This window comes from Vulpes lagopus, chromosome 20 (genome assembly GCF_018345385.1).
Source record: "Vulpes lagopus strain Blue_001 chromosome 20, ASM1834538v1, whole genome shotgun sequence".
Lineage (NCBI taxonomy): Eukaryota > Metazoa > Chordata > Mammalia > Carnivora > Canidae > Vulpes > Vulpes lagopus.
Genome location: NC_054843.1, coordinates 28,053,536 through 28,080,689, shown reverse-complemented (window position 1 = coordinate 28,080,689; position 27,154 = coordinate 28,053,536). Strand labels below are relative to the sequence as shown.

Below are 27,154 nucleotides of genomic sequence, written 5' to 3'. Positions count from 1 at the left end.
CACGTACTAAGTCATTCAGGACTCAAAAGTCTTGACTACGTGGCTACTCACAGTATGTGTGAGACTTGTGATTGGTATGAAGATCAGTAAGTGAGTCAGTTAAAAACTACATTGTAAATAAAGTCTAAAACTACGTGGCAAGCAATAAGTGCTATAAAAGTAGTAAAGAAAACCTGCAAGGACACAGAGCAGGAAAAAGCCATATTTGAGAGTTAAGATAATTTCCAAGGAATAGTTGTCATTTGAGGTGAAACTAAAAGAGTGGTTTGAATTTTGTGAAGCTGAGGTTACAGAGAAGGAGCACAGGTGACAGAAGCAGAGAGAAAGATGTGAGTAAAGACAGGGGTGGGGAAGAAAGGGGCATGAGCGAGAGTGCCAGTTTGAGTGGTCTTGAGTTATTTGGTATAGGGAAACTAGAGGTGGGAAGGTAGTTTGGAGGTTTGTTAGAGATGATAATTGGAAAGACAAGTGGGAAACTTTGAGAATTTGAGGGAAAAGAGGTGAACTAGGGTTATTTTTCAGACCAAGGATGAATTAGCCATGATGAGAAAGAAAGATGTACTTTTAGTGGAGGGATTAAATCAAAGAACAGCGAGAATTTGGGATTGATAGGGAAGGAGTAATTGAGTATCTTTCAGGTGGAAGTCTGGATGGGAGATAATCTAACATAGAAAGATCTCTTCTCTGATCTATCTCCATGTCACGCAAAGCATCTAGTCCAGTGCTAACCAACAAGTAGAGAGTGGAATGGGATTGATGAATAAAAGATGGAGGAAAATAAATGAACAACAAAGGAATGGTCAAAGAATGGCAATGCAATTGGAGAAAAGGATAGTTAGGAAAGACATTGCAGCGAAAACATATGTAAGAATGAGTGATTTGAAACGAGGAAAAAGGCCTCATTCATGGTTTTGAAGTTCAACTTGAGTAACTGAGGGAATGATGAAGACAAAAATGAAGAAACCAGGAGAAAGTCTTAATTGGTGGGACAGAGAATTCAGTTGACTTCAACTCAATTCAGTGGTGAATTCAATTTTGGATACATTTAATAGAAAGTGTAGATGCATTTCTCTACTTTTTTTCTTCCAGTAGGCAGATTTAAGTGCCTGTCTGGAATTGGGAAGCAGAGTTCATCATTTATTTGTAAAATGGAGGGCTTAGACTAAATCATTTCTACATTATCTCCAATCTCTAACACTCTAGCTCTGTGGTTCTACCGAGGTATGGAGCCATTGTAAAGGAGATAACAAATGAGCCATAAGATGTGATCACTATGAATGAGGATAAAAAGCCACAGGGGTCAATGATAGGTACTTAGGGAATGCCCATGTACAGCCAGTTAGGAGACTGACTTCAGGGAAATTGAGCAGAGATAAATTCCTGATCAACAGATAAAAAAAATAAAACAAAACAAAACAACAACAACAACAACAAAAACACACCCAAAACACAAAAACACAATAATGTGAAGGCTTGCTCTGTTCCTGGAAACCCAAATCATTTTAGTTATAGAAGGTAAACACATGAAATTGCCTTTGTTTCACCTTTTATGGTCCACAAAAATGGTAATTTCATATGGTTTAAACTAATTTATTCATTCATTTAACATATATTCTAATGAGGGATTCCTTAAACCTTGGACATGTTACTTAAACTTTTAATTTTATCATTTCTAGAATGTAGAAAATTTCTACCTAAATATTGCTACAATAAATTAAATTAGCTAATATGTATAGAGCTTACAGAAAAGTGCTGAGCATATAGCAAGAGTGCAGTAAATGTTAGCTATTATTTAACAGTAGTGGAAATGAATACTATGCACAAAGTCCTACAAATAAAAGGTTCCAGAGCCAGGATTTGTATCCATGTGTACCCGATTCCCCAAACTATTTTCTTAAGCAGTAAATTAACATTTCCAAAAGAGTTTTACATGAAGCGGTAGAGATGCTCCATAAATATAAGTTTTTGTAGTTCAGTAGGTCTGGAAAACTGATAACTATATTTTTCTGTGCATCTGGAATCTTCTTTCTTTCCTTTTACTAAAAATTTTGAGATATTCTTCAATAAACTGACTTGTTTAGTTTCATCTAACCCAATGTTTCTCAAATCCATTTGACCATGGAAAAAAATGTTTTTCTTGTGTGGTCTATCAATATCTTGAGCAACTTGTTTTCCATGGAATGTACTGTGGAAAACCCTATATAATTATACATATCCTTCCAAGTGGAAAGTATTATGTAACAAAAGCCAAAAAAAAAAAAAAAAGAAAAAAGAAAGGTAATGTTTCAAAGAAGTTCTCAATGGTTCTGAAATGGTGCAGAAATGTTAAGAAGAAAAAAAATTGAGAATAAACCTATGATTATAGTCAAAGATGCATCATCAAGAAAAAGACAGGAAGAGAATATAGATTGTGGATAGTTGAACAATTGATAATTAAGGAGTAGATACATATTGTCCTTCAAAGAAGTTAGGTGATTTGGAAGAAAAAAAAAGATATTCAAAAGTATGGTAGAAATAGATTTTATTTTTTTTTTTTTTATTTATGATAGTCACACAGAGAGAGATAGAGAGGCAGAGACATAGGCAGAAGGAGAAGCAGGCTCCATGCACCGGGAGCCCGATGTGGGATTCGATCCCGGGTCTCCAGGATCGCGCCCTGGGCCAAAGGCAGGCGCCAAACCGCTGCGCCACCCAGGGATCCCGGAAATAGATTTTAAAGTACAAATATTTTGTGTGTGTTTGTAAGAGGAAGGAAAGGCACCTTGAAGGAAAATGATAATAAATTCAAACAAGAAAATAATATGTAGAAGTCATACTATCTAAGGATATTCATTAGGGAAAACATAAAGAGATACATGCATTTGGTAAAAAAAAAAAATGAAGATAAAATAAAAAGTATGAAACTTAGGACTTTACTTCTCTTTTCTTCTTTCCTGTATTTACTGTGTGGCCATTGTATTGCTTGTAAGCGTCTGCATCAAAAAGCCTACAAATATTGTGAGGCATATTTATGTTTATTTTGCCATTCCATTAACATTATTCATTGGGGAAAGAGATGTTGTTAATGACTAAAATGAGATATAAGGAATACAGTATGAAAGATATAATGTGTTTGGTTTTTAATCAATAAGAGCCAAGTCTATTGGTCTGCAATTTGCAACTCATTGAGGAAAGAATAGATATAGCAATCTAGAATTCTGAGCAGCAAAAGAAACATCCATGTATACAGATATCTCTATATCTGTGTCTATCACATGTTCATACAAGAGTTAAACTCATACCAATCCAGAAGCTCATGTTACAAGTTTAGGGGGAATTCAATATACTTTGCTTTTGTTTTTGTTTTTTTACTTTGAAGGATATTTTGAGTGAGCAAATATCATTTCCTATACTACACAAGGTATGTCAGTTTATTGTTCACAATTTTACTTTTGTAAAGTCTTACTTTTTTATCAGAATTTTAAAACTTTTTATTTTTTTATTTAAATTCCAGTTAGTGGGCAGCCCGGGTGGCTCAGTGGTTTAGTGCTGCCTTCAGCCCCGGGCTTGATCCTAGAGACCTGGGATCGAGTCCCACTCCCTGCATGGAGCCTGCTTCTCCCTCTGCCTGTGTCTCTGCCTCTCTCTCTCTCTGTCTCTCAGGAATAAATAAATAAAATCTTAAAAAAAATAAATTCCAGTTAGTTACATATAATGTAATATTAGTTTAAAGTGTACAACAGGTGGCGACGGGGTCCGTTGGGGCAGAACCATGGAGGAAAAGCCTTTCAAAGCGTCTTTGGGTAGCCATGGCTCAGACGACCTGAGCCCAGACAGCGACATCCGGCACCTGTGGACCAGGGCCCCGCTGTCGCAGCCGAAGCTGAATGTGCCGCGGTCCAAGATCTGCGATGACTCGGACGTGGAGGGCAGCAGCCTGGGCAGCAAGACTCGCCAGTGGTACAGTCGGAGGCCGGGCGCGCGTCGGTTGTGGGTGGGAAGAATGGGATGACGGAGGGGACAGGACGGTTTCAGGCCGGAGGATCTCCACGGCGCTTGTCTTTGGAGAGGGAGCTGCGTCAGGGCAGCATCCTGGGAAGCCATTTAGAGGAAGACGTCGATTCCAAGACCGAGACCGAAGTATCTTCCTCAGGGTCATCGCTCAGTATCTCGAAGCACACACCCCATCGAGCCTAGAGCAGCAGAACAGGCTGCCACTGCCTCTGATGGAAGTCATGGAGATTGAAGCTCTGGAAATCCTCACCAAAGCCCTCTGGAGTGAGCACTCCCCCCCCCCCCAGCTCCCACAAGAGACCCTGGGGGATTTTGCAGGGCTTGGGCCTCTGGGAGTGGGGTTTCAGGATGTGCTTGCCTTGTCAGATCCCCCTAACACCCACAAGCATTCCAGGAGCCCTACCAAAAGTAAAAAATGGGGGGACTGGGCACAGGGACACCCAGTCAGGAAAGCATGGGTGACTTTCAGGGCCTGGGCTCCAGCCTTAATGCAGCCCCTCTCTAGCTAACGCGGCTTTTCTAAAGCTGTTTCTACACTCCCTAGTCTTTGTGTGACCTTGGCTCCCTCCCTCGGTGCTACGAGGAACCACTGAACAATGGATTATTTGGGTAAAATCCTTTGCCCTGCTTATAAGACAGGGTTGCTGGCTAATCGCTTAGAGTAGGTGGCCCAGGAGGTGTCCACAGAGCTGCCAGCTACCACAGTTTGGGCCTGCAACACTCTAACCTTGTCCTCACCATTGCTCCACCTCAACACTCTCATCCTCCTCCACATCCCCCATCTGTTAGCGTACAGGTGTATAACTTGACCCTTAAAAAAAAACCTGTCGGGGCCCAGCACCTTGGAGATCCAGTTTCCCAGACGAACACAGAACCGAGTGCCAAGCGTTCCTGCCACCCCAAGTCACCCGCGGTTCCTCAGATCTCACATGCAGCACCGCTGCTGGGGAGGCCATGCCCCTGCTCCCTGCTCTGAGTGGAGCGCTGTCCTCCAGGCTACCGGCCAGGGATTGGCCGGGATCACTTCCTGACCAAGCAGCTGCAGCGATACATCGATACATCAGGGGCTCAAGAGGCGTCGGAGCAAGAGGCTGCACCTCGTAATGTATTGAGAACGCCGCTTCCGGCTCAAGTGACCGACTGCCCGACTCCGGCCCCCTGCCCCTGTCCCGTCCCCAGAACCAAGCCTGACCCCGTCCACGTGGAATTTGAATCCTAAAGAAATAAAAGACTGTGCACGGTCAAAAAAAGAAAAAAAGTGTACAACATTTTTTTATTTGCCATGTATCTTTCTATCTTTTTCAAGTTTTTATTTAAATTCCAGTTCATTTATATACAGCTTAACATTAATTTCAGTGTAAAATTTAGTGATTTATCGCTTACATATAACATCCAGGGCTCATTACAGGTACACTCCTTAGTACCTATCATTTATTTAACTCATCCTCCTGCGCATCTCCCCTCCTGTAACTCTCAGTTTGTTCTCTACAGTTAAGAGTCTATTTTCTAGTTCGTCTCTGTTTTTTCCCTATATTCATCTGTTTTGTTTCTTAACTTCCACATATAAAATTATATGGTCTTTATCTTTCTCTGACTTATTTTGCTTAGCATAATATTCTCTAGCTTCATCCACATCCTTGCAAATGGCAAGATTTCATTCTACTTTTATGAGTGAGTAATATTCCAGCATATTTTGTGTGTGTGTACATGTACATACCACAACCTCTTTATCCATTCAATGGATAGACATTTGGGCTCTTTCCATAATTTGGGTGTGGTAGATGATGGTGCTGTAAACATCAGGTTGCATGTATCCCTTCAAATTGGCATTTTGGTATCCTTTGGGTAAATACTTAACATAATTGCTCCATCATAGAGTCTTTCTTTCTTTTTCTTTCTTTCTTTCTTTCTTTCTTTCTTTCTTTCTTTCTTTCTTTCTTTCTTTCTCTTTCTTTCTTTCTTTCTCTTTCTTTCTTTCTTTCTTTCTTTCTCTTTCTTTCTTTCTTTCTTTTTCTTTCTTTCTTTCTTTCTTTCTTTCTTTCTTTCTTTCTTTCTTTCTTTCCTTCCTTCCTTCCTTCCTTCCTTCCTTCCTTCCTTCCTTCCTTCTTTCTTTCTTTAACTTTTTGAGGAACATCCATACTGTTTTCCAGAGTCGCTACACCACTTTGCATTCCCACCAAGAATGTAAGAGGGTTCCTCTTTTCTCCATATCCTCACCAACACCTGTTGTTTCTTGTATTGTTGGTTTTAGCCATCCTGACAGGTTTGAGGTGACATCTCATTGTAGTTTTGATTTGTATTTGCCTGGTGACAAGTGATGTTGAGCATCTTTTCCATGTCTATTGGCCATCTGTCTGTCTTCTTTGTAAAAAGTGCCTCTTCAGGTCTTCTGCCCATTTTTTAATTGGATTATTTGTTTTTGGGTGTTGAATTTTTTTAAGACTTTATTTATTCACGATAGAGAAAGAGAGAGAGAGAGAGAGAGAGGAACAGAGACACAGGCAGAGGGAGAAGCAGGCACCATGGTGGGAGCCTGACGCGGGACTCAATCCCGGGACTCCAGGATCACGCCCTGGGCCAAAGGCAGGTGCTAAACCCCTGAGCCACCCAGGGATCCTGGCTGTTGAGTTTTTAAGTTCTTCATATTTTGGGTACTAACTCTTGATCAGATATGTGATTTGCAAATATCTTCTCCCATTATATAGGTTGCCTTTTCATTTTGTTGATTCTTCCTTCACTGTGCAGAGGCTTTTTATTTTTATGAAGTCCCAATAGTTTATTTTTGCTTTTGTTTCCCTTCCTCAAGAGACATATCTAGTAAGAGGTTGCTATGGCTGATGTCAAAGAGGTTACTGCCTGTGTTCTCTTTTAGGATTTTTATAGCTTCAGGTCTCAAGTTTAGGTCTTTTAATCTATTTAGAATTTATTTTTGTGTATGGTGTAAGAAAGTGGTCCAGTTTCATTCTTTTGCATATTGCTATCCAGTTTTTCCAACATTTGCTGAAGAGACTCTTTTATTTTTAATTAACTATCAGTAGATATAGGAAATGTTTTGTAATGAGGCAACAGATTATGCAGTCTAATCAAAAGGGTTTTTTCCTGATTGGATTTTTGTGTAGAGTGGTCTTCAGTCATTAAAATATGAATCTTCCCAGGACACCTGGGTAATCTCAACTCAGATCTTGACCTTAAGGTCATGATTTCAGGCTCCGTGTTGGACCCTACACTGGGCATGCAGCTTATTATAAACAAATGAATAAATAAATAAGAATCCTTAATGTTTTCATTTTTAATTTTTTTGCATTAAATAGTTTAAATTTTCTAAAGACATTATTAGGTGCAATTATAAGTTTTCTATAAGTGGGTAAGCCTAAGAAATGAAAATATATAATTTCTGAGTTTTTCAGTAGACCACATCTGCATCTTATAGAATCCTGTCCAATGAAGAGCAGGCTGTATTCACTTACATCATCATAGCTCACAAAATAAAAAAGGCAGGCAGGGGTGCTTTAAAGCATAAATAGCATTATCACATTTAATATCACAGACCTACTATGAATAACATAGAACACTAACATTCAAAAGAAACTGGAGCTCAAAGCACAATGTTAGATATATATTTTTTGTAACAATAATAAAAAGCTTACTTCATTTTCTAAATAAGAAATAGTTCCGAAGATTTTTTCTGGGGCTCCAGCTATTCTCCTTAGAATCTCTAGGACAGTCTAAACATCCTCAATGTATTGTATTTTAAGCCTCATTGTTAGGAACTTCCTTTCTCCAATCCAATGTGAAAAATATAGGCACTCTAGTTTCAAAGTGCAAAGTTTAAAGAGCACACTGCTGCTTCTAGTTTAAGATGAGTGAGTGGATCATCTGCTTTACTTACCTCACAAAATTCCACTGAAATGACAGTGAAAAAAATATAGAAGGAAAGACTTCAGAAGATTTCAAACTGATACATTTCTACATCAGCAGTTAAGCTGATAGTTAATCATGGGTAGAATAACCTGCAGCCCAGAACAGAGAGGGGAGAAGCTGTATCCCAAGAGAGAGATGTTCATTTGAGCAGTGGAGAAACACTGAACTCTTGGTCATGGGTAGAGAATAGGATTGAGCTGCATGGAAATAATCAAAATAAGTCACTAGACCGTTGTTCTTTTGGCTTATCCGTCTCTCCTACAAAATCCACCACTATCACCACCATCAGATGCACAGCAACAACATTGTAAAAGTACAATGAGAACTAGAAAGCTGATGTCTAATGAGGAAATTAGGGTTCCTAGTAAGTGTGGCATACATAGAAGAAATTCTCCTTAAGTGGCTTTTGGAGAAGCTCCAGCTTACATGTATGGATCCCAATATTCAGACTCTCTGTGTCATGTCTGCCCTCTTATGTGGAATTTGAATCAATCCCTTTCATTTAGAGGAAAAAATGTTGGAGGAAATTAGTGTGTGCAATAGCAGAAGGAAGCCACACCAGGTACCTCTATTAATTAACCAGATGTTTATCTCATATGTTTAAACTGATAATGATGATAGTTGTGTATTTTAATCAAACCAACAGTATAGATAAGTGCTAAAAATAAAGCGATGAAGTCCAGAAATAAAACAATCCTATTTGAAATAGAAGCTTAAAATCCCAAATTAATGTCTTCAGAGATTCAAAATATTATATCCACAAAACAGGTGCAAAAATATGGGATCCCTGGGTGGCACAGCGGTTTGGCGCCTGCTTTTGGCCCAGGGCGCGAACCTGGAGACCCGGGATCGAATCCCACATCAGGCTCCCGGTGCATGGAGCCTGCTTCTCCCTCCTCCTGAGTCTCTGCCTCTCTCTCTCTCTCTGTGACTATCATAAAAAAAAAAAAAATTAAAAAAAATATGCTGAAATAAGTTCAATCTTAGACAAAAAATTCTTGAAACATTTAAAGAATTTAAAAGAGACTGTACAAGTGTGAGAAGATAAATTAGAAGAAAAAACAAAACAAAACAAAACAAAACAAAAATTAGAAGAAATTATCCCAGATGTATAACATCAAAAAAATAGATGGAAAATGATAATAAGAACATTAGAGGAATAATCCAGGAAGTTCAACATTCATGTAATAACTTCTTTAGTAAATGCAAGTGAAAGTGATCAAATTAATATTTAACATTTCCCATATCTGAAGAATGCAAGTGTCTGATCTTTCAACCATTCCAATTAAGAGTGGAAAGAAAGAGCCAAGAGAGTAGTCTAGGTTCCAAAGAGGAAGGGGCTAAATACGATGAAGGAAATAATAGAATATCTAATGAGTTTGAATATATTCAGAAGACATTTGCTGACTATTGAAGTGTTTGGAAATAAATTAGTGCTTGTTGCATAGAAAACTAGAAATATGAAAAAAGTGGTGAACTTCATGCATAATGTATGTTTGGTGGCAATATAAATATTGAATATTTATTTGAGGAAAGAGGGTGACATTCTGTTTTTGAAGGGGAAGAAAGAAGTACGAGGGGAGTGAGGTAGAAAACAATAGAAAATATTTAAGGCTAAAAAATCATTTAACAACAGCATTTGATATTATTTAAAATATAAAGGAATTAGCTGAAATACTTTAAGATAGTCAGGGTCAACTATTATTGTTTTGTTTTGTTCTAAACATACATAAAGGAGTAAGAATCACACTGACAGTATTAGCAGTTTTGTGTATTAGAGCACAAGGAAGCAGTTGTGTATCTTCTGTGATTCAGAGCAAACTAGCTTAAGTAACATGGAAATTTATTGACTCCTCAAACTGAAAAATCCAGGCATAGGTCTTTCTACGTACTCCATCCCTGTGCTCCAAAAAAATATCCACTGCTCTTTATTTATCAGCTCTACTTACTGTCTTCATTGGCTTAATTCTCAGGCTTCAAGTGGTGTTGGAAATGTTCTGTCTCAAAGAACTTCCTTCTATAAAAATCCATGGAGTTACTCTCCTTGAAACAATTTGAGTCACATATCCATCTTTCACCAGTCACTGTATCAAAGCATGTCTTCTTCCAGCCTTACAAGTTCTTTAATTTGAGAACTTTTTGTCCCTTCATTTCTTCTCACACATTGATAGCTCTTTGATGAGCTTGTCTCTTTCTTGTCATAGTCTGTCAAATGCAGGTAACAATACTCAATAGAAGCTGACAACTATTTCAACCTCTTCCACTAAAGCTCTATGCTTATTATTTATATGTATGTTTTTTCAGTTGTTGCAAGAACAACCCTTCCACCAACCAAATCTCAGTAGCTGAGACCCATAAATGAAGGAAGGAAGGAATAAATAAGTAAATAAATAAATAAATAATTATATATATTATATTATATATAAATATTTATTTATTTATTTATTTCTTACTCATACCATGTGTTATATATATATATATATAAATTTATATTTATATATATTATATATAAATATTTATTTATTTATTTATTTATTTATTCCTTACTCATACCATGTGTTCATTGTGGGTCAGCAGGAAAAGGACTCTGCTTATTCTTGGCACCCAAGTTGAAAAGCAATTCTACACCATTATAAATGTTGGCAAGCACTATGCAAAGGTAATAAACTTTAGCAGTTCTAATAACAGCAATTAAATGCTGTAAGCCAGTATTAGTTGTTGTTTCTCCTTCAACTTGTTCAGAAATCTTCATAAGGTCCCGTAAATCACAAGGAGGCCAAAAAGAACAACTTTACCATGGATCTAGAAGCTAAGAGAACTAAAAATATTTGACTAGCAGCACCAGTAACTACCGTATCACAAAATTAATGGGTTGCTAGTATTCTGTGAACCTGTTCATTTCGTTACGTTTTGTGTATTTCTCTAGGCCCTATGCTTATGAATAAGGAACACCCTTTGATAAGATGACAACCCATCAGAGTGTCTATATTTGCTATCAATGCACCATATATATCTATACTTAGTCTGTTCCACAATTACTACATTGTTAAGTTTATTCTTTGAGTTTTCCATGTAAAAAAAATGCTATGATAAGCAACTTTTTGAGAGTTAAGGTACAAAATTCCTTTAAGAGGTTAACATATCTCTGATAACAATTTGTGTTTAGGTCTCTTTGTCTGCTCTGGAGCCTATATACTCACCAGAGGATCCCTGACTGCCTCTCGAACTTTGCATGCTCAACTATTGGATAATGTGCTGCACCTCCCGCTCAGGTTTTTTGAAACCAATCCCATAGGCCAGATCATCAATCGGTTCACCAAGGTAAGTAAAACCACACCTTGCTGAATAGCATACCTAAAAATGATCCATATTTAATACCTTGTAATAAGGTACTAAAAAAAATCACCCTGAAAAGATGGGATTATGTTTAGTATAGATTTCCTTGTTATTTTATTTCTAATTCTTGGGAAATTTATAATTGATGTCTAGCAGCATCACATCTTACAGACAAAAAATAACCCTTGAAAATTGCTGAAAGAATCCAAAAAGCATATGTGCTGTGAGGTCTACTACTACAATTCTTACATACACTCAGCTTGAGAATCATGGGTTTGGGCTGAGAAGTAAAGAAAATATAAGTCTATATGAAGATAACTGGATTTTAAGCATTCTGCTTAAAAAGTGCTGTGTAGTTGTCATTGGGAAGTACAAATTGCTTAATCATAGGCATCTTGTTATTAGAATGTCCTTTTAACAACAACTGACCACAGGGGGAAAATGCATGAGGGTGGATTGGGGAAGGCAAAGACCATGTAGTTAGATTTATCATCAGATTGTCACATCTGGGTAATTTTTAAAGATTTTTACATTGAATGACATATTTCTTCTTCTCCTCATTTTTAACCATGAACAGTTAAAAATAAAGTGACCTGATATCAATTTTTTCAGGACATGTTTATAATTGATATACGTTTCCATTACTACTTACGGACCTGGGTGAATTGTACATTGGATGTTATTGGAACAGTTTTGGTCATTGGGGGAGCTTTACCACCCTTCATTCTAGGGGTTATTCCCTTGGTTTTCCTCTATTTCACTATACAGGTAAGTACTTGGATTTTTATGTGTAATAATAACATAAGTTCAAAGTCAAATATAGGCTTAGACCCACTTAAATGGACTGTTAGTTCACATTCTTTAAAAAGCAGATTTCAAAAAAGGATCCCATTTAATAGAGAGCTACTGGGGAATGCTTGTAACAGATAGAAGAGAGGGAGCAGGAGAAGGCTGAGTGAGCCCTCAGACAGTGATGCAGATCTGATTCCTGTGATGAAGAGAAGAGTATTGGGTATGAAAAATCTTGGATTGCAGGACAGTTCTATGGAAAGATCCATCTCCATGAATGGGAAGTCTACAACCAGTGTCACCCATTGGAGTATCCCAGGTGACCCCAAAATGGGCCTGCGTTAGCACCCTTGCCTTCCATACTCAGTTATTGCCTGGAAGCAACCTGTGGGTAACGTGGCCTCCATGCTAATAGAGTAGTAGATCCAGAGCAGAAGCAGCTGGGCTGTCAGTCAGTTGTGCCTCCTGCCGCAGCAGAACAGAGTCGTGCGTTTTTATGATCTCCACAGAATCTTTATGGTATTTACATTTTAGCAGAAAGCAAATTTGCCTGTAAATCCAAAAGAGACACAGATACTGCCTTTTTGTCCTGTTATCCCTGATATCAGTAAAGTACTCCTAGAAGAAATAAATCGATCTCTTGTGATACATATCTTTGTATTCCAATTAAAATGTGGTCAACCACATTCCAAAATTATGTCACTGTGGGGCCACAGTATAAAAGGAAATTTCTTAACACATATTTAATTTAAATATGAAAGTATTTTGAGGCTGTTTACATAAAAGGATGCAGTTCTGGTAGTTCAATGCTTTCCCAAAATTTAAGCTTTAAAATTCATATTGGACTTTGATCTGCCCAAAGGAGAATGTTAATAATGTTCTCATTTCTACACCTAAGCTATTATTATTCCTCCCACTACCTATGTTTTCCCTATTCTCTCTGCCTTGACTGTATCTTACTTATCCTTCATGGCCTAGGTCATATTTCATTTCTGTGTGAAGTATTCTCCACCAAAATAGTGCAAAGAGATCAGACTCATCTAGATATTATGGATTTATTATACTGCTAGTATTTAGACCACAAATTGTCTCCCCCATGAGATTGAAAGTCCTCCAGGGTAGACACTGTCTTAAGGCTAAAAGAAAAAAAATCTAAGATATGAGGGATAGTATTGAGAATCTATTGTATCTGCTTAAAAAAAAAACAACCCTCATATCACAAGTGAAAATTTAGATGATAGTTTTATGGTTGGTAAACTATACTAGGATGACCAGGAGTGGAAATAGTCTAGAAGCCATATCTTGTTAGGGGACACTATATAGGGTGAGCCCTGAAGTGAATTCAGTAGCCTCAAGTTCTTGTCACTTTCCTGACTCCCATGCTTGGCACAGCACTTCCATTTCCAGGTTTCTTTGCTTTCCCTATAAAATAGGAGGTTTGCATTATATCAGTGCTATGCAAAGGAGGGTCCCTGGACCTATGGACTATACTCCAGACGTACTGAATCAGAATCTCTAGTTGTACTTCTTTTTTTAAAAAAAATCACATTTTACAACATATATCCACACACACATGTGTGTGTAATAATATATATAATAATATATATATATATATATAATTTGTTAATCACATCCTAATAAAACTGGGAGGAAATAAAGAATCTAACAGAGTGAGACCTAAAGTTTGTGTTTTAACAAATCCTCCAGGTGATTTTTACTGAAGTGTGAGAAGCATTGATCTAAATCAATGGTTCTTAAGGTAAATACTCTCGATAGATTCATGGAAGGACTTCAGGACTTCTATAATTCACTGAAATTTTATGAAAATTTCTTTATGACAATCTCTTGAGCCTCCTTGCAGTCCCAGAATGCCATAATCCTCTGTGCTCTCCAGGGCACTTACACAGAGCAGAGTGTGTAGACTGTAAGTTGACAAGCCATATGTAGCTTCAGATATGTTTTTGCTCAGCTTGCTCAGTGTTTTTACTAAAACAAGATATTTTAAAATCAGAATTTTGTATAAAACTCCAGGTCCAAAGATCTTCTTGAAAAAACTTGCAAGATGTGGCAACTCTTGATTTTCATTTACAGTTAGTAACGATTATTGGGAGCTGATAAATGCTGGTCCAGTTAACTCAGGGCATGCTCCCTCCAGCTCTGTAGTGTCCACCCATCTCAATTAGTCTCAACCAAGTTGGAGGAGATTAGACAATTAGACCTATGGCTGCACTGGTGAAGTTATTTTGTAGGCCAAAACAATTTTTTTCTCATAATTATATTTAGGTACGAAAATATTATTGTTTGTACCTTTGGTTGACTTCCTTCATTTAATGGGTTAACTCCTTAGTCATATTTCCAACATGTGACATAGTGCTTCTTCCATAGTAGGTACTCAATAGTGGTTGTTTGAAAGGATTATCAAAGTGGAGCTTTGCCCAATTCTGTTCTAGTTATGCTGTCCAGAATTTGGGTTTTTACTGTTCCAAGGGTGTATTAATTTCTAAGTCTCCTATAACAAATTTGGTAGCTTAAAACAACAGAAATTTTATTCTTTCACAGTTCGGAGGTTAACAGTCAAAAATCAAGGTGTAGGCAGGATTGGTTCCTTCTGGAGCCTTTGAGGGAGAATTGGTTTCATGCTTCTCTCCTAACTTCCAGTGACTGTCAGCAATCCTTGGCATTTTCCTTGGCTTATGCACACATTACATCAATCTCATCTTCACATGGCTTTCTCCTTGTGTCTTTTTGTCTTCTCTTTTTCTGTATCTTACAAGGACACTCAGCATTGGATTTAGGGTGGGCCCACCCTATTTCCAGGATGATCTCATCTCGAGATCTTTAATGACATCTGAAAGATTCCATTTCTACATGAGGCCACACTCACAGGTACTGGAGTTAAAATTTGAGCATCACGTTTTGGGATCACTCAAGTATCATGCCATTTTCAAACCAGTGAAGCAATTTCTGTTACATCTTTCCAACTGCCTCTTTCTGTCTTTGGGTTAGAGATACTACGTGGCGAGTTCTCGGCAGATCCGACGATTGGCAGGAGCATCTCGTTCTCCTATCATTTCCCACTTTAGTGAGACTTTATCAGGGGTGTCCACCATCCGGGCCTTTGGACATGAACAGAGGTTCATCCAGCAAAACAAAGAGGTGGTGAATGAGAACTTGGTCTGTTTCTATAATAACGTAATTTCAAACAGGTAAGTCACATCAGTATGCCTTGTTCAAGACCAATCTCTTTTTATTTTTTTATTTTAATTTTATTTTTTTAAAAGATTTTATTATTTATTTATTCATAAAGATGCAGAGAGAGAGAGAGAGAGAGAGAGAGGCAGAGACACAGGCAGAGGGAGAAGCAGGCTCCATGCAGAGAGCCTGACGTGGGACTCTATCCAGGGTCTCCAGATCACGCCCTGGGCTGCAGGCACTGCTAAACCACTGCACCACCGGGGCTGCCCAAGACCAGTCTCTTTTTAGATGTCTTATGCACTGACTTTTAAACGGAAAGAGCTCTTTGTAATGGCATTTCATTAATTTGTTTTAAAAAAAGAAGGCCTTAAATATGTCTAATATTTAATATACATTTAAGTTAGTGTATCTATTTATAATCAAATAAAAAGTACATGCTATTTTACATGAAAATAATGTTCCAAGTTTTGTGTTTGTTTTTTTTTAAGATTTATTTATCTGAGAGAGAAAGAGATAAACAGAGCAAGCAAGGAGAAGGGGAGAAAGAATCTCCAAGCACACTCCCTGCTGAGGACTGAGCCTGATGCAAGGCTCCATCCCATGACCCATGAGATCATGACCTGACCCAAAACCAAGATTTGAACTCTTAACCAGCTCAGCCACACAGGCACCCCAGGTCCCAAGTTTTTGAAAGTTATACAGGATGCTATTAGAATTAGTAATGTTATGATCCTCTGTTTTATTTTGTATATGTAGGATATATTTTATTTGCATCTAATAATTCATATTTTAAATTTGAGATTATCACTTCACATAAAGGAGAAAAATGAAATATTAAGTAATAGCTGGGCACATTTTAACTTTTGAAGACTAATTTTGTAATATAAAAAAGGGTATGTAATTGGAAAGGTGGTTTGTTTTCTGATAGGAACTCAAAATATGGCACATTTTAGCTAGTGTTCTTTTTTATTTTTAATTCTGATTAAGTTTTAAAGCAAAGTTCTGCAAAATTCAAGTGTGTTTTTATGCAGAGGAATCCTTTAATCTGTCGTCACTGTAACAATCCTATTTTGATTGAGTTCTAAGTAAGTGAGGAAAAAACAAAAAAACAAACAGCCAGCTATCGATATTTACATTTTCATTTCACAGAGAAGAGTTCATACTAAGTGCACCAAAACTTTTGCATCTCAGTTGAGGAATATTTTCCATTATTACAGGTGGCTGTCTGTTAGGCTTGAATTCCTTGGCAACTTAATGGTTTTCTTCGCTGCACTGCTTGCTGTGCTGGCTGGCAATTCTATAGATTCAGCAATAGTTGGTTTGTCCATATCCTATGCCCTAAATGTAAGTAATAATGATTTTGTGGTATTTGATATGTTTATAATCCAGTTAATTAAACTTTCTGCTCCTTTGCCTGTCTGAATTATAGATTCTATTAACTAAGTAATGAGAGACAAATCTGGATTACTCTAGAGGCTCATTTCTTCTCTGTTGCTACTAGCAGGAAGCTGGCTCAGCAATTCTAAGTTAGCTCACAGAAAGAACAGGCTGAATGCTAGAAGATTCAGAAACTCATGGCATTGCCTAGTTACCTAGAAGTTTCCTGTTCTCCTATACTTATAGATTTATAGAATGTCACAGTGGTAGGGCCTCTCTCCACCATGACCTGTCCATCCGGTTTGCCAAACCTAACCAAGGAGATAATCTAAACCCTGGGGAGAATATATGCTATACTTTGCTTGTAAGTTTTTTCCTAATAAGCCCTATTTTATTATTACACTGAAAAGCACTAGTGGTATGAGTGTGTTCATGCCCTTTGTAAAATAGAATATTCCTTAAGCTACTGAATATAATTACATATTATTTAGAAGATAAGCCTAGATGATTTGAGTACCTACCTTTCATCCCTTATCCAAAATGCTTAAATTCAGTTGCATTTCACAATTCAGAACTTGGGCTTGTAGAAAGGAAATATGATACACATACTATAGCCAAGGTTTGGGTCAGAACCCAATAATCCATCGACTTCTTCTGCAGTGAAGTATGTGAATGTTTACCCTAAGTGGGTTAAATAAAGACTTTTAAGAGCCCCATATCAGTTCAGGTCAAGTTGACCATCAAATGATTTGGCACCAAACTTGAGAAAAAACTGAATTGGCAGTTTTTTGGCTTTTAGAATTAGGCTAGAATTACAACCTATATTTCTGGGTATAATGAGAAGAAAATAGAGTTCAAAAAGAAAAAGAAAAGAGGAGACAAGAGTGGTCAAAAATTAGGAGAACCCTCCTTTTGATGAATGATGGTGAGGAATGCTGAAGGTAACATTGTACACAACTTTTTTCTCACTTGAGGTGTGCATTTCTTGAGGCATATCCTGTCAGTCTTGGTATTCATCATTCCTTACACCAAGGAGGGACTCCTTCAACATATGTTGAACTATACTCATTCATTCTATCTACGGCCAAAAAAACGTTGTGTATGATGTGAATGAGTTTAATATACTTAAAGACTTATGTGTGTATGTATAACTATGCTTACATTTAAAGTTGTTAAATAATCAGAAGAGATAAAGTATATGAAAACTATGAAAAGTGAAACTTTCTAAGATATTATTAATATTATATAAAAGGCTAAAGAACCATTCATTAAGATCTTGGGTTTTTTTCCTCCAGATTACTCAATCTCTCAATTTTTGGGTGAGGAAAGCTTGTGAAATTGAAACCAATGCGGTTTCCATTGAAAGAGTGTGTGAATATGAAAATATGAATAAAGAGGTAAGCACTAATACATAACTAAAAATAGATGCAAGATTAAGATATTGTAATGCACGTTGAATTGACATTTAAAAACATAAATTTGAAGTGAAACTTGCTTTTCGAAATTCATGTTGTGATATTCAGTTTTCAATGAAATTAAAACCCGGGGATCCCTGGGTGGCTCAGCGGTTTGGCGCCTGCCTTTGGCCCAGAGCGCGATCCTGGAGTCCCAGGATCAAGTCCCGCATCGGGCTCCCGGCATGGAGCCTGCTTCTCCCTCTGCCTGTTTCTCTGCCTCTCTCTCTCTCTCTCTGTCTATCATAAATAAATAAATAAATCTTAAAACAAAAAAAGAAATTAAAACCCAATCAATTAAAATCCACCATTATTTTATATATCACTAAAATAGAAAAAACACCAGAGTTAACTGAATTGAAATAGTACTTAATTTTAAGACATGTAAAAATTAAATATGATTACCTGTCTTTATTTTTTTTTAAGATTTTATTTATTTATTCATGAGACTCAAAGAGAGAGAGAGAGAGAGGCAGAGGGAGAAGCAGGCTCCATGCAGGAAGCCGATTTGGGACTCGATCCTGGGACCCAGAGATCACACCCTGGGCCGAAGCCAGACACTCAACTGCTGAGCCACCCAGCCATCCCTGATTATCTGTTTTTTAGAAGGCACAATGATTTGTCCTCTATCAATGTAGAGTAACATATGCAACCTAAGATTTAATTTTGTGAGAATTTTACATTGTGAGAAGTGTCTGAGTATAGTTATCTAATAATTAAAGTCTGTGCAATTTTTGAATTTGCTTCATCTTTATTGTTTATACCTTCTGTCCTATTTCCTCAGCATTAACATCTCTGCAGATGGGAAGGAGGAGGAGAATAAATCAGTCTCTTTTGTTCCCTTTAATTAATTATAATTTAGAAAGGAGAAGGATGAAACTATTGATACAGTGTAATATTTGTGTTATCTGCATATTTTCCTTATCTGGGTTATTGCTGCCTCCCAGTTCAATGAATTAACAGGGGAGATGCTAAAGTTGACCTGAATTTCTGTATCTTCTTCCTGATAATGGTATCTAAATCATGTAATGTTCCTCTTTTGCTCATAACTAACTCTTAGGAAGAGGTATCCCTCCTTCAGATAGAAAACCTGGTTTCCACTTGTATTTTTGGTAATATCTCTTCATGTCTTCTGTCAAACTTTGCTCCATTAACTACTTTCTACATCTTTACTTTCTACATCTTAGCATCCTGCCTGCCTTGCCCCTCTTCGTCTATAAATATGCTAAAATATTATCTACATCCTCCAATTCCTACCTAAATTTTGAATCATCCCCTAGATTCTACCCCAGGTCTTACCTTCCTTCTTCACACAAATTTCATGGAAGATTAATCCACCTTCACAACCTCTAATGATTAGTATTCGTTTTGCTCAGTCTAGTGCCATGTCATGACCACTACATAATTTTATTGTTTTGAATATTTTCTAATTTTTTGTATATATATATATTTCTTTGTATATAAACTTGTTTATGTATGTATAAATTTTAATATATGTTATTTTCAAATTGAAAGAAACAGTAAAACATGTAAAACATAAATACCCACACATTTTTTAAATTTAAGATTTATGTATTTTTTCACACACACACAGAGGTGAGACAGGTAGAGGGAGAAGCAGGTTCCCTACAGGGAGCCTGATGTAGGATTTGATCCCAGGACCCCAGGATTGCGACCTGAGCCAAAGGCAGATGCTCAACCACAGAGCCAACCAGGTGCCCCCATCCACACATTTTTTAAAAAATCATCTTTATGTAATTTGATGCAGGTCTGACAAAATACTGTTACAGAAACTCTTAACGTGGAAGAAGTAAATTGCTCAGCTAATTCTGTTTACTCTTCTGTAACCCCATCTCTCTGCACCTTTTTACAGAAGAATTCTTTGCAATAACCTATACTTCCCTCATTCCATTTTGGACTCTCTCCAGACAGGCTTCCAATCCCACCACTCTACTGAAAATGCCCTTGTCAAGATCACCAGTGGTCTCCTGTCAGTCCTCACTTGGCCTAATCTGTCATCTGACACTGGTGATCACTCCCTCTGATGAACACACTTCACCTTGCTGCCCAAACACCACACTCTCCTGCCTCTTGCTGTTCCTCCAATGTCCCAGACAGACCTCTGTCTCAGGACCCCAACATGTGTAGTTATCTGCCTGGGAAGCACTTCAACCCATAGCCACATGGCTTGTTCCTATATCATATCCAACCAAGACTTCCCTATCCACCCTGCTTAAAATTACACCACCACTACTAACCTTGCCTCTCTCCCATCTTCCAAGCTTTATCATTGTCTGACGTTCTACATATGCTATGTGGTTCTTTCTGTGTCTCTCTGGCATCCTGCATGCTCTGTGAGGACAAAACTTTGTTTGGCTCACTGATGAATATCCATTAAGTAAATACTCAGTATCAGAACAGTGAATGAATGACAGACTATCCTCATCTCAGCTAAAATTTCAAACAGGTTACCTTCGGCAACTTTGCAGTTTTAGAAGATTCTTCTTAATAACTGTACAGAAGATAGGAAGCCTTGTTACCTTTAAAATTTTATTTCCAAGTTTTTCTTGTAACCAGAGGAGAAGTTTTATGTTGCTAATATTTAAAACTATTTTTGGGAGATCATAATATCCACGAGTGTTTTCTATCACTTTTGTTTATATGCATGATAATTATTTTTTGTGGGAAATGAATTTTTTAGTCATTACCATAATATTTCTTTGTTTTATATGTACCAAATTATTTTGGTAATAATTATATAGTGATATACTTATTATAATATTTCTTTGTTTTAAGGCACCCTGGATAATGTCTAAAAGGCCTCCATCACAATGGCCTGATAAAGGGATAGTGGAATTTATTAATTATCAGGCTCGATACCGAGATGATCTTGGCTTAGCCTTACAAGATATCACTTTCCAGACTCATGGTGAAGAGAAGGTACCATATATATTTCATCAGTTTCACTTTCCCTTTTATCTGAATTCACTCATTGTTAAGGTCAAAGTACAGTATGGTATTGAATATAAGATGGTCTTCGTTCAAATTTCGTATAAAAATAATAAACTCAGGTGGTTGGTATATACAGAGTAAGTTTTTCCTCTTAAAAACATAGTATTTTTAAATTGTGCATACTATATTATGAAACATGATACTTTATTTTTCAGCTTTATTGAGTTATTAACAAGTAAATAATTGTATATATTTAAAGTGTACAATGTGATGGTTTGAGATATATATATATATATATATATATATATATATATAGAAAGGATTACCATAGTCAAATTAATACATCTGTCACCTCACATAGTTATAAGGTATTTTGTTTTTGCTTTGTTTTGATTTTCTTTGGATGTGGTAGGAACACCTAAGATCTACTATCTTAGCAAATTTCAAGTATACAATACTATTAACTATAGTAACCTCAGGGCACCTGGATGACTCAGTGGTTGAACATTTGCCTTTTGCAAACATTCCTTTGGATTTTCTATCCTTTTGGCAAAGGGTTTCTGTCCTAGTTTTATTTGGGGAAGGAGAGTGGAGAAGCCTCATTTGAAAGTCCCAAGAAAACCATCCCATTATCAAAGTCATCCTTGACCACACTCTGAACAGCTAGTCCCAAGATGGTTCAGGGATGGTCTGCTTTTCCTGGGGCTGCTGGCATGCTCTAGTTAGATGGTTACTAAATTACTCAAAAGTCGAGAAAACATATATATTAACCTGAGCCTTTCTCATAAGTGATGAATTTTGGATAAAGAGTGATCATTAGAAGTCATATTGTATCTTCCATGCCAGTCAGGGTTATTCCATTTGGCAAAATTAAATCCCACTGACCCAACACCCAGTGTATTTGTTGTCAGTGCAAAGCCCCAGTCCCTTACAGAAAGCACAGTGCAAACTGTTTATGATCATTTCATTACAGATTGGAATTGTGGGACGGACTGGAGCAGGCAAATCAACACTTTCAAATTGTCTGTTTCGAATCGTGGAAAGATCAGGAGGCAAAATTATTATCGATGGTATTGACATATCAACTATTGGACTTCATGACCTTCGAGGGAAACTTAATATCATTCCCCAGGTAAAGTCTGTTTTGTCAGTAGACTTTTTTTTTAACTCCCTCTCAGTAATCATCTTCTTTTTTTTTTTTTTTTTTAAATCTGTTCCTTCCAAGCATCTTAATTCATTTCTAGAAGCCAGAGCATTTTAAATGTGTTATTAAAAATCACAACAACTGAATCCTATTAAACATGCTTACTCTAAAACATTCTTCCTAAATGCATTTATCAATTTGAAAAACTGGTATTTTGCTTTACAAGTTTCCTTCATAATAGTAAATGCAAATAAAATTGGAAGAGATCAGGCTGAAATGCATTGATATTTTTTGGAAGAAAAAAAATCACTGAGCCTTTTGCCTAATTGGTAGAGTGAGTAAATAATTTTGCCTCTTTGATTTGAAATTTAAAAACATTTTAAAAGATGAAAAGAACAATAATTCAGTTAGATCATTTTTTTCAAGTCCTTTGATTTGTCTATCTGCAGCATCAAGGGAACTCTCTCATTAACAAACATGCAAATTGGCTCAAGAATATGTATCTACAGTCAAAGATGACTTATTCAGTTGAATTTGAAAAATTTAAGCTGAGCACTTATGAGATATCTTTGTATTACCCTCTAAAAATTTCCTAAAATATAATCTCTTTGTTATATTGTTTAAACATATACTTACTTGTATTCATGAATTTACTTAAAAGCAAATTTGAATAGAATTCTGGCAAGGAAAAATTTAATGAAGAAAAGAGATATTACTCATTCCTCTCATAAATCAATACAGGTATAGTAAAATACAGTTTCACCAGACATGTTGGTATATTGGAAAGAGCATGGACTTGTCCTATTCAAATTCTACTCAACCTCAAATTCTACTCAACCACTTACTTTCTGTGTGGCAAGAACAAGAGCTTTTCAAATCCTCTAGTTCAGTCACTATAAAATGGGGATACTGGCTTCCATCTTTTTGAGTTGGTATGCTGATTGATAATACTATATACATGGTATGGTTTGTATTTATTCTATTCTATAGTATATCTCTGCTAAATGGCACTTATCATCATCATTATGACTGTGGCTGGTGTTGACATTGTAAATGAGAAGGAGAAAGATGGTCAGGAGATTTTTGATTATTTAATCGCACTTATAGCTTATTCTGATTCTCTTCTGTTTTTATTTTCAATTTAGAATGAATTTTAGAACTATTTAGGTTTGATCATTTTGCTTTTTCTTTATTTCCTGAATCTGACTTTTTAAAAATGTATTTGTGCTCTGTGTGACAGTAAGATTACTGGTGACGATTTCATTCTCTAGGATCCTGTTTTGTTTTCTGGTACTCTTCAAATGAACCTGGATCCCCTAGACAAGTATTCTGATAGCCAGCTGTGGGAGGTGCTAGAACTGTGTCACTTAAAAGAGTTTGTGCAGTCCCTTCCCAAGAAGCTGCTGCATGAGATTTCAGAGGGAGGTGAAAATCTCAGGTAAGCTGCTAAGAACAAAGCTTGGCCAAGTTACTCATTCTAAGGCTCCTTAGAAGCTTTGAGTTAGCCTCAAAGGGAAGGGTCCTGAGTCATCAAGGACCTCCTTTGGTCTATTCAAAGCACAAGATTGTTGATTCCCTCTAGGGAAGAAGGACAAGGAATAAAATGGTGACCACTAGCTGGAAACTGCTGGTGAAGGAAAGAAAGGGGGAAATAAGGGAATGATATGATATGAAAAGTCACTATTTAATTGACTAATCTTTTGTAAAGACTTCTGTTTGAATAGTTTTCTTCTTTAAAAATGTTGTAGGGGCAAAAAAAAAAAAAAATGTTGTAGGGGCTCCTTTTTCCTTCATGGCTGTTTGATGCCCAATGACAGTCCCTTTCATGTGATCAGAGACCTAAAGAATGTGAGCTAGATCCCCTCAACCCCTGCACTGCATGAATCTGATTTCTTTTCCTACCTCTCACTGTTTCCCCCACATTGACCTCCTTACTATTTCATGAATATGCCAGCCCAGCTCTTGCATGCCTCAGGGATTTTGCATCTGCTGTTCCCTTTGCCTGGAACAAGTTTGAATTAAAAGGCAACTCCCGCAGTCCAGTGAGGGTTTCTTTGGCAGGCCCATCTAAAATGTCTACCCCAGGTCCACCCTGTACACCCTCCTTCTCTGTGTGCTTGAAGTCTTCTTATTACTATACATTTTACTCATTTATCATGTCTTTTTTCTGTCTTTCTAGGAGGATGTAAATTCCATGTAGAGCTTTTTGTCTCTTTTGACAAAATATTTATTGAAAAAAGAATGAATAAATGTGTGGCTTAGAAAGAGAGTGAATAAAAAAAAAAAAAAAAGAGAGTGAATAGTGATGTAATCAGAATTTCAGGACTGATTTTACCTTTTTTTTTTTTTTTTTTTTTTTAACAGTGTTGGACAAAGGCAGCTTGTCTGTCTTGCTCGTGCTTTGCTTCGAAAAACAAAAATTCTCATCTTGGATGAGGCAACAGCCTCTATTGATTTTGAGACTGATAATTTGGTGCAAACCACGATCAGGAAAGAGTTCTCCGATTGTACCATTCTGACAATTGCTCATAGACTGCATTCTATCATTGATTCAGATAGGTATGCTTTATTTGTTTTTAGAAATAAAACATATCTATGTATCTCTACAGAGATAGCCACTGAACATGCTAAACATATCATTACTAATAAAGGATTGTATCTATGCTGAGAGATACAAAATTTCCCTTAATAGTATGAAGCATAGCTTTCAAATGATTAGAAGAATATGGTAATACTAAAAGAATATTAGAAAACTGAATATACTTCTTGAGTTCAATAGTACCCATATTTTGTAGTGACATAACTCACATGGTAATCTAAATTCTACATTAGCAAGGAAAAAAAGGGTAAACTGGAAAACTGAATAAGGTGACCTGACTGGATTGTTTTTACATTTCAGGGTACTTGTTCTAGACTCGGGAAGAATTACAGAATTTGAAACACCACAGAATTTGATATGCCAGAAAGGACTTTTCTTTGAAATGCTAACAGAAGCTGGAATAACACAAGACTCAGTGACAAAATAATAAGTAATTTCAGATGTATATTGATTGTACTGAATAAAAAATAGATTAGTATTTTTAAAAAAATAACAATGGGGATAACGGCACAATGGCAGGCCCTCGGCTACACGTTTGCCAGAATATCGAAAAGCACCAGAGTTCCAACTATCCTAGGCTGCACCCAACCTTCTCTCTCCCACTCATGTGCTCTGGAATAACTGCCTTCTCCACATTGCCCAAAGTGCTACATGCCACCTACCCTTTAAGTCTCTGACTTCATTCAAGAGTCACCTTCTCCGCGAAGTGCCCCTTGATTTTCCCCCTGGACTCCCCTACCCTGCTCTCCCATCTGATCTAGCTGTCCTTTTCTGAACTCTCACCATTCCCACGTGCATCCTGGTGTCATGGCAGGGACCATACTCTATTTGAATTATTTTAGTCTGTCTTCCCCTAAAGCTACCTGAGGGCAAGTACCCAGTGTCAGTCATCTTTGTAAGTCAGGTTCCTAGCTTAGTGATTTTCATATAGTTGATACCCGATCAATGTTTGGAGAATTAATGACTTGGTATTTTCGAGTAATATAATACAAGTATTTATAGACATACATAATATGTGTTGAGCTACTGTACAGTATGTAAAATGATGGAGGAACCACAGAAAAAATATTGGGTTATTCAATTGCTTTTGGAAATAGTTATTATATATTAACTGAATTTTGTGGTGTACTTTATTTAAAAATAATATTTTATAATTTTTTTTTTCTATTGACTGAGTAAAAAAATCGTACTTTCTCTGCAACATTATTTTTTTGGCTGGTTTAATCTCAGTGATTTATATATTAGCATACATTCACGAGAAGATTGTTGATTTGTAATACTAATCATATTTTAAAGAACTTTTAATTTAGTACTTCTATGTATTAGAAGCAATATTATTGAATTGCCCTTCAATTTTGAAGGTTTCAAATTTTAATGGTATTTTCCATTTAAGATAGTTTTAATAAAATATTTTAACATGTTCCTGAAGACCTAGCAACTATTTCTTTTATTCACCTTTGCTCCTTCCTATACATAATCATGTTCATCCCCAACAGGTATTTATGAAAAGTTGCCTTAAGTTATAAAACCATATATTATGTATAGCCTCCTCCAATTAGAATGTAAGCCACTAGATGTATTATCCTGTCTTTACAATCCCTGAAGTGCCTTGTAATATGTTTTGTACCCAGTATATAATGAATGCATATCTGTTGAATTCCATTAAGAAAGGGATTTAGGAGCACCTGGGTGGCTCACTCAGTTGGTTAAACGTCTGCCTTCAGCTCAGATCATGATCCCAGGGTTCTGGGATCGAGCCCCACATAGGGTATCTTGCTCAGTGGAGAGCCTAATTCTCCCTCTCCCTCTGCCTGTGGCTCCCCCTGCTTGTGAGTGCTCTCTCTGTGTCAAATAAATAAATAAAATCTTAGAAAGGGAGAAGAAAGGAGAAAGAAAGAAAGAGAAAGAAAGAAAGAAAGAAGAAAGAAAGAAAGAAAGAGAAAGAAAGAAAGAAAGAAAGAAAGAAAGAAAGGAGGGAGGGAGGGAGGGATCTGGACTCCAGCAAATAGTGTGGGGAAAACTGGACAGCTACATGGAAAAGAATGAAACTGGACCACTTTCTCACACTGTACACAAAAATAAACTCTAAATGTATTTTCTTAAAAAGACCTAAGTGTGAGACCGGAAACCATAAAATTCGTAGAAGGAAATATAGTAATTTCTTGAACATTGGCTTACCAACATTTTTCTAGATATGTCTCCTCAGGCAGGGAAACAAAGCAAAAAATAAACTATTGGGACTATATCAAAATAAAAAGCCTCTGCACAGTGAAGGAAACCATCAACAAACCGACACAGCAACCTACCGAATGGGAGAAGATATTTGCAAATGATATATCTGATAAGGGGTTAATATTCCAAAATACCGGGCAGCCCGGGTGGCTCAGCAGTTTA

At 36.8% G+C, this 27,154-nt stretch overlaps 1 protein-coding gene and 1 pseudogene across 3 annotated transcripts in view; both read left to right on the top strand.

Moving 5' to 3' along the window:
* Window positions 1-26,125, top strand: part of LOC121479585 (ATP-binding cassette sub-family C member 2-like) — a 91,956-nt gene extending 65,831 nt beyond the window's left edge. For 2 of the 3 annotated variants that reach the window (XM_041735296.1, XM_041735297.1), the window contains exons 19-28: window positions 11,081-11,235; window positions 11,863-12,018; window positions 15,046-15,245; window positions 16,452-16,578; window positions 17,907-18,008; window positions 20,862-21,005; window positions 21,991-22,149; window positions 23,433-23,599; window positions 24,526-24,720; window positions 25,061-26,125. In XM_041735296.1, coding sequence (XP_041591230.1) covers window positions 11,081-11,235; window positions 11,863-12,018; window positions 15,046-15,245; window positions 16,452-16,578; window positions 17,907-18,008; window positions 20,862-21,005; window positions 21,991-22,149; window positions 23,433-23,599; window positions 24,526-24,720; window positions 25,061-25,187 — 1,532 coding nt within the window. In that variant the 3' untranslated portion in view covers window positions 25,188-26,125. The remainder of the gene's footprint in view (window positions 1-11,080; window positions 11,236-11,862; window positions 12,019-15,045; window positions 15,246-16,451; window positions 16,579-17,906; window positions 18,009-20,861; window positions 21,006-21,990; window positions 22,150-23,432; window positions 23,600-24,525; window positions 24,721-25,060) is intronic. The other variant, XM_041735298.1, reaches the window with a different exon arrangement.
* Window positions 3,709-5,204, top strand: LOC121479586 (annotated as a pseudogene).
* Window positions 26,126-27,154: the final 1,029 nt, after the last annotated feature.